An 11,017-nucleotide genomic window follows, 5' to 3' on the forward strand; every position below is an offset into this window, starting at 1 on the left:
CAATCATAGACGAACAGAAGGGCAGTATTTGCACAGGGAGATAGCTCAAGGGGCAGCAATATATAGGAAAGAAAGACACAGGGAAGAGGTAACTACAGGAAGGAAGTGGGAAGAGAGCTATTAATTGTGAGGAATTGCAGTCAATGTCATGAAACAAAATGTGTATGAACTGCTATATGGAAAATGAATTTGCTGTGTAAACTTTCACCCAAATCACAATAAAAATTAAGAAGGAATTCCCCCGCAGGAAAGTGGCAGCCCCGGGGCAGGATTTCTTTCCAAGCAGGCCAGGAATAGGGTTGCTGTATTTAACACATAAAAATATAAGATACATAGTTAAATTTGAATTTCATATAGTGCATAGGATGCACTTATGCAGGCACACCTTGTTTTATTGTGCTTCACTTTATTGTGCGCCACAGATACTGTGTGTTTTACAAATTGAAGCTTTGGGGCAATTCTGTGTTGAGGAAGTTTGTCGACACCATTGTTCCAACAACATGTGCTCACTCTGTGTCGTATTTTGATAATTCTCACAACATTTCAAACTTTTTTATAATGCAATGACACACTTTATGGACTAATATGTTAATATTGTAAACAGAATGTTTTGTATGAACTGGGAAACCAAAAAATTCATGTGCCTCACTTTACTGCAATATTCACTCTATTGCAGTAGTCTAGAATCAAACCTGCAATATTTCCAAGGTATGCCTCTAAAAAAAAAAAAAAAAAACCTCACTGCCTTCGACTCATAGCAACCCCTCCTTGAGTTTCCAAGGCGGTATCTCTATAGAAGTAAATTGCCCAATCTTCCTTGTGAGGAGTGGAGGTATGCCTATATTTAAAAAAAAAAATTATTCATTGGTTGTCTGAGGTGCCTGAAGCAGCAGTTTACTGATTCCTACAAAGCTTTGGCATCATTGTAGTCTTAACAACCCGCCAGATGGTTAATTTCTCACCTATCCAATTCAACACCTTTAGATTAGGCAGAATAGGCTAACTGCCTTAACTATTAGACCTCAAAACAGATAATGGCTGAACAGAAGGTAGATAAGCCCTTTTCCATGTTGTACTTAGAGGTCAGGTGGATGAAAGCTCAGACCTCTGCGTTGCCTGCACTCCAGCCAGCTGGAAGGGAAGAGCAGGAAGGGGTACCTGTCCCAGGTTTCTATAGCCTGAAGTGCTGCGCACAGTCCATTGGCTGGAACACAGTCACATGGCTACACATAATGGCAAGGGAGACTGGGAAATGTAGTCAACCAGCATGCACAAGACAAGGACACGGATTTAAGTAACCAATCCCTGCCACACCCCTATGTGACCTAACAGTGGATTCCACAGGGGTTAAAAATTTCTGAATTAAAAATGTTTGCTTTAAATAAGCAGGCACACTCACAAACACACATCCCATACCCTAATTGCTACTAGAGCATGATCAAGGGCAGAATTAAAGAACATCACATTCATTCCTTTTATCTGGGCATTACAGTTTTGATAGACAAAAGTGGTACCTATTAAATCAGTCTCACTAAAAAGAATATCAAATGTCCATTTTATTGTTCCAAATTCCAGCTGTTAACCCATCAAGTTAGTATTTTATCTTTCATTTTGATGGAATTTACCATAAGTCATTCCAAACAACAAATGTTTTCTCCCAGTTTTTGCTTATAAAAATGTCGGTTGCTATGACAACAGCAACAAAAAAACCCTGCCCTTGATCATATGGCAGAGCTTGCTGAAGAACAAGAAGCAACTAGCTGGTTCAGACATAGCCCTAACCCCACAGACATGCCTAACAAGGAAAACAAGAAACGGGGGCAATATTTTATTCAAAACAAAAAAAGTGAAAGTTGAGGAAGCATTTGCTTCTAGTAGGAGAAAAGCTGTGGCTAGAGAATTTAAATAAACCACTTCCTCTTGTTATATATTGTTTGGAGAATGGGATCTGCTTTTTCTCCTTTTTTTCTTATTCTATCACAAAGATACTAAAAGGATTTGGGCCCCAGACTCAGGTCAGTTCTCTCCACTTCCAACTCACCTTGATATTAGGATAGGATCATGCCCTTAACCATCATGCACAGAGAGAAGACCCAGGGACCCTGCCTCTGGGGTCTATAATATTGAGTTGCTCCCTCTAGGGTCAAGGATCCCTGGTGATGCTGTGGTGATTAGCAGCCTTTGACTGCTAATCGAAAGGTCAGTGGTTTGAGCCAACCAGCCACTCCACTCAGTGGGAAAAGATGAGATAGTCTGCTTCTGTAAAGATTAGAGCCTTGGCAGGACCATGGTTGCAGGGGACATCAAATTCAATTGGCATTACATACTACACAAAAACATTGTTCTACATCCACCTTTGGTGAGTAGCAACTGGGGTCTTAAAAGCTTGCAAGTGGTAGATGCAAAGATGAGTCTCTCCTCATCCAGAACAAAGAATGAAGAAAACCAAAGATGCATGGAAACAATTAGTCCAAGGGTCTGGTTAGACCATGCAATCCTCAGCCTATATGACCATGAGACTAGAAGAACTAGAGGGTGTCCGGCTACCATTGTCATCCACTTGGAGGGGAATCTGTATAGGAGATCCTAGATAGAGTGGGAGAATAATGTGGAACAAAGCTAAAAATTATTTAAGAAAAAAAAAAAAAAGATTTGCTGGTCTCATAAGGCCTTGTGAGACCGCTGAGACAATGGCCCCTAGTTACCTTTCAGGTTTGGAACTGAACTCACTCCTATGGCTTCCAGTCAAACAACAGACAGGCATATGGGGTGAACATTTACATCAAGAAGATACACTCCTTGGAGTGATCAGTCGTGGAAGAACAGAAGGGCAGTGTTTGCACAGGGTGACAGCTCAGTGGGGCGGGAGGGCATGGGAGGGAAGGACACAGGGAAGAGGTAACTCAGGGAGGAAGTGGGAAGAGAGCTGTTACATTGTGGGGAATTGCAGTTGATGTCATGAAACAAAAGTCGATGCTGTATGGAAAACAAATTTGCTACGTAAACTTTCACCCAAATCACACAGACACCCACACAAAGATTAGAGCCTTGGGGCAGTTCTACTCTGTCCTGCAGGGTCATTATGAGTGGGAATGCACCCCATGGCAGGCAGTGGGTTTGGTTTGTTTTCTGATCCAGTCATCTCACATCTATGGAGAAAGAGAGACATGGCTACAGGACTCCTCACAATCCTGGGAAACCCCCAAATCCTTCAGTCTGGCTTTGAAAAGCATTCTGCAACAGAAGCACTTTCCTAAGTGTATTTTACATTGACCAATATAAAAATGAATCTAGTCTTTGAGCATACACAGGACCAGGAATGTCGGGGAAGTAGGTGGGAAGTGACTGCTGGCAGCTCAGGCAGGAGAACCTTTTCTTCCCATTCCTCAGCATTCATTCCTTCTCAGAGAAACACTATTCATTCAGTAAACACTGATTGTCTACTGAAAGCCAGGCTCTGTGCTGGTCCTGGAGATGTAATGAGTAAAACCAGACATTGTCCCTACCCTGTTGGAGGTGACTTCTAATTTAATGTTGTTGTTGTTGTTGTTGTGTGCCGTCGAGTCGGCCCCGACTCATAGCGACCCCTCCTTGGGTTTCCGAGGCAGTATCACTACAGAAGTAGGATTGCCCAACCTTCCTTCTGAGGAGTGGCTGGTGGGTTTGAACCGCCAGCCTTCTGGTTAGGAGATGGAATTAAATAATCACAGAAATATATGATTACAATTTGAGAGGAGGAATGTTAAGGTGAATGATGTGATGTGATGATATAAATGGGATTTAGGGGTCCAGGTAAGGCATCTCTGAGGATGTGACATTTATACTGGAACTAATAGAAGTAATAGTGGTGAGGAAAAGGGTGTTCAAGAGCGGGAAAGTCTTGCTCATTTAAGAGCTAAAAGGAAAGCCTGCCAGGAGCACACAGACTAGACTGGTTACAGTAAAGGTCAGCACTGCTCTCTTTAGGAATATGGACTGTATCATAATGATCAAGAGGAAGCTATTAAAGGCAGGGCCATGATCAAGTTTGCCTTGTGGCAAGATCATCCTGATGCTCTATAATTAACAGACTGGGTAAAGTCAACTAGGAAAGAGGCTGTTGCAGTGGTCCAAGAAGAGGCACTGGCTGCTTAGATGGTGGCAGTGGAGCCATGGAAATGTAGGACAGAGTTTTGTGGAGGTGGAGCTGACAGGACTTGGTGAACTGAATGTGGGGGCAAAGAAGTCTACACATGGGCACCATCAGGAACATTAAGCACAATAATCAAAGATAATTTACCAGGAGCAATCTACTTCCATAGAGATGCCACCTCGGAAACTCAAGGAGGGGTCGCCATGAGTCGGATTCAACTCAACGGCAGTGACCTTGGTTTTCGGTTTGGACTATATGAGGGCTCTCAGGTGAAGGGGCAAGTGGGGGCAAAAGTCCAAACCACACTCAGCCTGGGGAATGGGATCTGCTTTCTCTCTTTTTTTCTTGCTTTATTTATCACAAAGATCCTAAAAGGATTTGGGTTCCAGACTCGGGTCACTTCTACTGCCAACTCACCTTGATATCAGGGTGGTGCTGTGTCCACACAGAAGAGTGCCTTTTCTACTGGTTATTCACAGAAAGATACTGTATGCTCACCAAGCTTTGTGTCTGGCGACCTTGACTGCACATTTACATTTGTTGAGAAAGCTACCAGGAGACCCTGTGGGGATTATGGATGTAGATTTAGTCCCATTACTTCCAGAATGTAAGACTCAGTCTGTCCCATAGAACTACCATACTTAGAACTGCTGCAATCTGACCAAAATTCCTGGTTGCTGAAGCACCCAGCAGACTCTGACAAATTATGGAGCCAACACCCCCCTTTGGTGATAATTCATCAATATATTTAAAATAGTTCCTTTCTGCAGCAAGGACTCTCTTTCTAGAGGTATCCTTGGTTTCCTATGATACTCTCAGAACAATAAAGTATAAAATGATGATAAATGAGGTTAGTTGCTATAATCACTCTGTAGGTGATCTGGACATTGCTGCAACATCAGCCAAGGCAGCCAGTGTTTTATGTTAAGGGCCTCAGCTGTGAGGGGCTCATGGGAATCCCTGAAGTCAAGCTGGAGGTCTGGAGGGAGCACAAGGCAGCACCAAGTCAGTACAAGAACCTGCCCAAACAGCAGAGTGACTCCAGGAAGCACTAGGAAGAGCCAGGGGCAGCCCAGAGATACTGGACAGAATTACCGTGCTTTGCGTAACACAACCCCATGATCTGGTTAAAGCATTCGGCTGTTTACCAAAAGGTCAGTGGTTCAAACACACCAGCCACTCTGTGGGAGAAAGATGCGGCCATCTGCTTCGGTAAAGATTTACAGCCTTGGAAATCCTGTGGGGCAGTTCCACTATGTCCTGTAGGGGTCACTCCGAGTTGGAATCAACTTGACGGCAGTGGTTTGGTATTCTGGATTCGCACAGCACCACGTTCATTTCCACTCACAAAACAAAGCTACTTTCCCAGCCCAAAGGAGAAGCCCATCTTAGATCTCACTCCAGGGCTCCACTTCTCTAGTTCTGTTGTTGGCCCTTATAATCTAGAGGCCACCTACCCCACCAGCTTGAAATTCCATGACATTTTCACAAAGGGGAGAGGTGACTTTGAACAAGTCTACCTCCACATTCACCCTTTTCCTTCCCATTCCCAAAAAGCTATAATGTACAATATCCCTGTTTCAATAGGGGGAATAGAACAGTTCTGTTCAGTTTACTTTTGGCCACTCAATCTTACTGAGCCCCCACTTCGCCACAGTCCAACTCAGGTCCAAAATCTCCATCAGGCCAACCAGATACAGTGGAAGTAGCCCCTTAACCAAAGGCCAGCCTGAGGGTGCATTTACTTTTGCCCCCTTCCTTTCGAATCCTTGGGGGTTCCTCCAAACTGCTTTCTTTGAGCTTCACTTTTTGATGACTAATTCTCTGTCCTCACCTTATCTCTGCATTTCCTTTTCTTCAGGACAAGTGTGGCAGCAGAGCTCCAAATTTTACACTCCCCACCCCCAAATGTAGGACTGTTTTCAGGGAGGAGGTCCTCTCCTCTCTTCACACCTGTTAAGAGTAATAGAACTTAACCTGAAAGTCAGGGTCAAAAAAATTGAAGCTGGTTTCACTACTCCAGGCCATGTAAAAGAACCCTAACACTCAACATATTAAAACAAGATTTTGGCAGTTTTCTTGTTGAAAAAGTTGAAATATACTGCTATTAAGTTTGTGTATGCCAAAGTCCTCTGTCTTTGAAGGTGGTACTGTCATTGAGTCAATTCCAACTCATGTGACAAAACAGAACCACGTCCTAGGGTTTCATTGGCTGCAATCTTTAAGGAGACAGACTGCCAGGTCTTTCTCCTGAGAACTACCGGATGGTTCAAACCACCAGTCCTTTAGTTAGCAGCTGAATGAGTAACTGCGTCTGTGGAGTAGTTTCCAGGCTGACATACTGCTGGGTCTACAGCATTAACTACATACTGCATTTTTAATTCAAGCCAGAATATTGTGTTATGAACTCGGCAAAGGGCATTTTTCATTTGAAAACTGCACCACCCACAGGTCACAAAACTATGTAGTGTATGATGTCAATTTTTTAGGCATATATACATTCACATAGTGTGTATGCATGTGGGTGTCTCTCTCTCTCTCTCTCTCTATATATATATATATGCTTTGAGAAAGAAATGGAAAAAAAATCAGTTTTACTTTCTTGTGTTTCCTAAATTATCTACCCTGAACATGTGCTACTTACATCAACAGTAGGGAGAAATTATACTGGATACCGACACTAACATTTTAAAAACCTATATAACATTCAAACTTCTCATTTGTTTTACAAAGTCCTCTACCATGTCTTCATTTTCATTATACCCACGTTCATCCACTTATGGACAAGTATGATGTTTTCTGTCCACTGTAGCTTCCAGATCTCCGTTGACGATTCTTCTCAAGCACCTCTCAACCCAAGACTTCATGACTTCTGGAAACTCTTCAGACTGTCACCAATGGTTAATCCCATGTTTAACAAGTACCAACAATGTGTGTATAACTGCTTCTTTGTCTGATTACATGACTGTGCTCTGGCTGTTGAGGGCACACACCTGTTCAGTAGGCATAAGGATTTAGCTCTTTTGTGAAAAATATTCAAACATTTTTTTCTCCAAAAGATCACCAAGCCAAACATTTGGCCATGTTTTTATTTACTACATATACTATAAACATATACAATACATGCTACAAAAAAAAAAAACCAAAACATTTTTTTTTAAATTTAACTGTCAAGAAAGTGTATAGTGTTATAATACAATGGCACATGTTCATATTTATTTCAAATTGGTTTGCTTATCACCCATTTCAAACCATTAATAGTGAAATGTTACTTGAGGATAATTAAAAATTATCTATTTGCATTATTAACAATAAACAATTCCAACAAATTAATAAGAATTAACCATGTCAAATATTAGTATCCAAAAAACAGGCTTTTGCAGAAATGATTATATAAAATATAGCAGCCAATTTCAGTTTACTTTGCTCTGTGACAATGTACATATGCACTTGAATAGGATTCTAGTATTTGCTTGTGGAAGATACTTGTAAGTCCTTTGATTTCTTGAGGTCCAACAACTGCCACACACAGCCAAATCCAACCCAACAGTTCATGTAATGGCTCTGGACAAGTGATTATTAAGAAATTCTGATATTTTGGCTAGAGTTGTATGTTCCACTAGTATTACAAAGGATGAAAACAAACATTACAAGCCAATAACAAAGTCAAAGGCAAAAGCAAATACAAACATCCAAATCAGCTGTGACAAGGTTTTTCTAATATTTTAGATGCCATACTTTCAGGAAAACAAGATTTAATGTGTATTTGGATTGTACAGTATCTATGCTCTAACTGAAAATTTAACAGAGCAAGCCAGATGGAATTAAGTCTAGTATCGTAATTCTGTTCCGTCAACATTACCGAGCACCCACTGTGTGCATAGCACTGTGCTAATGTTTTAAAGGTTGAGTACTAATGTCTCTATCAAGCATTACCTTAGTGTGAGGTAAAAAATATATTAAATAGGCGTCATTAGTTTGCTTGCGGTAATTTATATACTCCTGTGCCAGCTGGCTTCCCAGTGCCATATGATGCACTTCTGCACTTCCCTCATTCACTCACACAGACATATGCACACAGAGTGTGTGCCAGCATTGTGCTAGTCACTGGGATACCATGATTTGGTACATGTTCAAAGAATGCAAAATGGTATCAACCTATGCAAAACGATTAGAAAGGTACACTATTTTTCTAAAATGAGGTCCAAAGCAAAACGTAAGGTATCTCTATGGTCATACCACACCACAGAGCAGTAAGTGCCTTTCTAGACTAGCAACTACCTTTGAAAGATTTATGTTGTAGTCTAAATAGCCTAGATCATTTCTGGTCTCAGAAGTCTATTCTTTGGAGCACCTGACCCCATATAAACCATTCCATGCTTAAAAGGGTTGTAAACTAAACCTGAACATAAGCCAAAAAATGAAGGCAGTTTATAATGTAATGTATTTCCAGCACTCTTCTGGCCATGTGAAATGAATAATATATTAGTAATTCATGACTGATTTAGACATTTTTCAAAGCTCTAACCCTACCCCCATATTCATGTAATTCTAACTTGACTTTTATACAAGTTGCACATAAAGCAGAGGGCAGAATTTGGCCCCAAAACCTTCTCTGGAATATTGATTGGTCCTTCCACTCCAAGTGGAATCTAAGAATTCCAAAAGTCCTCTATTAGGATACTGGCACTCAGGAGAAATGGCCCTGCTGGATCCAGTCAGCCAGGAGGCTAACTTCTGTAGCAGTGTGAACCTACTATGACCCCTTGGGGGAAGGCAGAGAGCTGAACATTTGGCTGTCCGCTTAGTGAATCCAATACTGGCTTAAAGCTATGCACTGAGTAAAGTGCTCTGTGTATCCTGCTTTTCATCTGGAATAAAAATATACACTTATCTCAAGAGTTAACCTACTGGTAGGTTTTGGGAAAAAGGATGTCAAAGGTTGAAAGAATCCCAAGAAAAAGTATGAAGCATTGACTAGGAAGGAAGACAAATGCCTCTAGTAGTGTCCTCAGAATTCTCAGGATTTGAAATGTCAGAATGAGTCATACAATAGTCATGTTCTATAAATGAAAAAGCAATCCCATTGGGTACTATTCACACGGTGCATGATTACTTCATGGGGGTGGAAGGGAACAGTCTATTGCCATTTGATAGTATGGTTTCAGAATGAAAAAAACCATCGAGTCTATCAGGGTAAGCAGTAACACTCCTCGCCTGGTTTTCCACAGGTTGGTTTGCATTGCCTCAGAGAAAGGAGATGAGAACACCATTTCCCTCTGATACACAACAGGCATAACCATGACCACCTAAAACTGCCAATTCAGAAGTGAATACACAGCCCTCCAGATTCGTACCCTGAACATGGTGAATTAGACTAGGAATGAAGTAGTTCAGTCTAAAAAAGATCACAGGTAACAGAATGCTTATATAAACTAGACTGCTCTTGACATCTGTAAGAAAACTGTATAGATGGCAGTTGGGGAGGGGGGGGAGATTGTTCTCATGTGTCAGCAAAACTGTTTGTTGAGCTATACTCAGCTGAAGTCCTCATCGGGATTCTGTTGATCCAGCAGACGGACATGTGTGAATGGGAAGTGACCTCGTTTGCCATTACACTCCCCTTCCCACTGACCACTCACATTAATCTTCGTAACCTTTACCAGCTCACCGACCTGCAGGAGGAGAATAAGGAGAGCACTTTATTTCCAGTTCAGAATGCAACCTGAAAAACTCCATTCTCTGGTTAGGCATACCCTGCCCACGTGATTGCTCTAGGGCTGACATTACAGAAATGGCTATTCGCTGCCTCCCCAGCCCCAGCCACCAGACCAGTTACTTGCGGTTAAGCAGGCAGAAGTGTTTTTAGCAGTGCAGAAAAACAAAGGACAGACGCAGTAGAAAAGATCCTAGAAAATGGTACCTTTTTGGAAGTTTCCAGTGTGTCTGGATGGACAATAACCCCAACTAGAGAGAGCTAGTGTTCTTTTTCTTTGCACCCACCACTCTCAACTTCTTGCCTGCACCATAGGTCCTGGCCTAGGGCAAGGGGCCTGCTCTCAATGGCATATAGTAGTGGCACAATCCCCCAGCCAACTTTGGTATACACACTGTTTGCTACTACTTGCATAGCAGAAAGCCACCATGGGAAATAGACTTTTTTTGGTCCTAGAAAATGAAATGTTCCATCACCTTCCCAACAAGGCAAGCCTTTTCCCACATGGGCAGGAATAGTCCAAAATTCTAAATTCTTTCAGCTCCCTCCTAGCCCTATTCCCTACTATGTCTGATGTATGGCAGAACTTGTTGTTCCCTCAATGCTACTTGGCACTTACTTATTACGCAGTGAGGGGACAAAAAATCCCTGTTTTTGCTTCTGTTTAGAAAAACCTTCCTATAAGAACTTCGAATACAAAGTTTTGGCAATATAGGGATACGACTCTACCTTGCTATGAATGAAGTCTCTGACAAAGTCAGTCTGATGAACAGATTCACCACTGTGGCTAAATACTGAACAATGGTGGGATAAGGCCCCAGATGAGATTGCACTAGGGAACTTTCTGACCTTCTTTCAATCATCAACATCCGAGTTCTGTGTATACAAGCATAACTGTTCATCTTGTTTTATTAAATTAATAAACACTTATACTAATCTATAGTACTGTAGAGAGAATTTTATATAAATTATTTCCTAATCCTCATAATAGTCCTGCAAGACAGGAATTGTTCTCATTTTATAGATCGAGAAAACAGGTTCAGGGTGATTACAGGATATAACTAAGATCATACAGCCAGAAATTCAAGCCCGATTCAGAAGAAGACATGGAACGAGGGATATCATTGCTGACGTCAGATGGATCCTGGCTGGAAGAAAAGAGTATCAGA

The 11,017-nt window shown here is 41.6% G+C and overlaps 1 protein-coding gene across 1 annotated transcript in view; it reads right to left on the reverse strand.

Moving 5' to 3' along the window:
* Window positions 1-9,669: 9,669 nt before the first annotated feature.
* CRK (CRK proto-oncogene, adaptor protein) overlaps window positions 9,670-11,017 on the reverse strand; it is a 23,843-nt gene continuing 22,495 nt past the window's right edge. Inside the window, exon 3 of the mRNA XM_007937436.2 lies at window positions 9,670-9,807. Coding sequence (XP_007935627.1) covers window positions 9,670-9,807 — 138 coding nt within the window. The remainder of the gene's footprint in view (window positions 9,808-11,017) is intronic.

This window comes from Orycteropus afer, unplaced genomic scaffold, assembly GCF_000298275.1.
Source record: "Orycteropus afer afer isolate SDZICR_OR568_19922 unplaced genomic scaffold, OryAfe1.0 scaffold00042, whole genome shotgun sequence".
NCBI classification, from domain to species: domain Eukaryota; kingdom Metazoa; phylum Chordata; class Mammalia; order Tubulidentata; family Orycteropodidae; genus Orycteropus; species Orycteropus afer.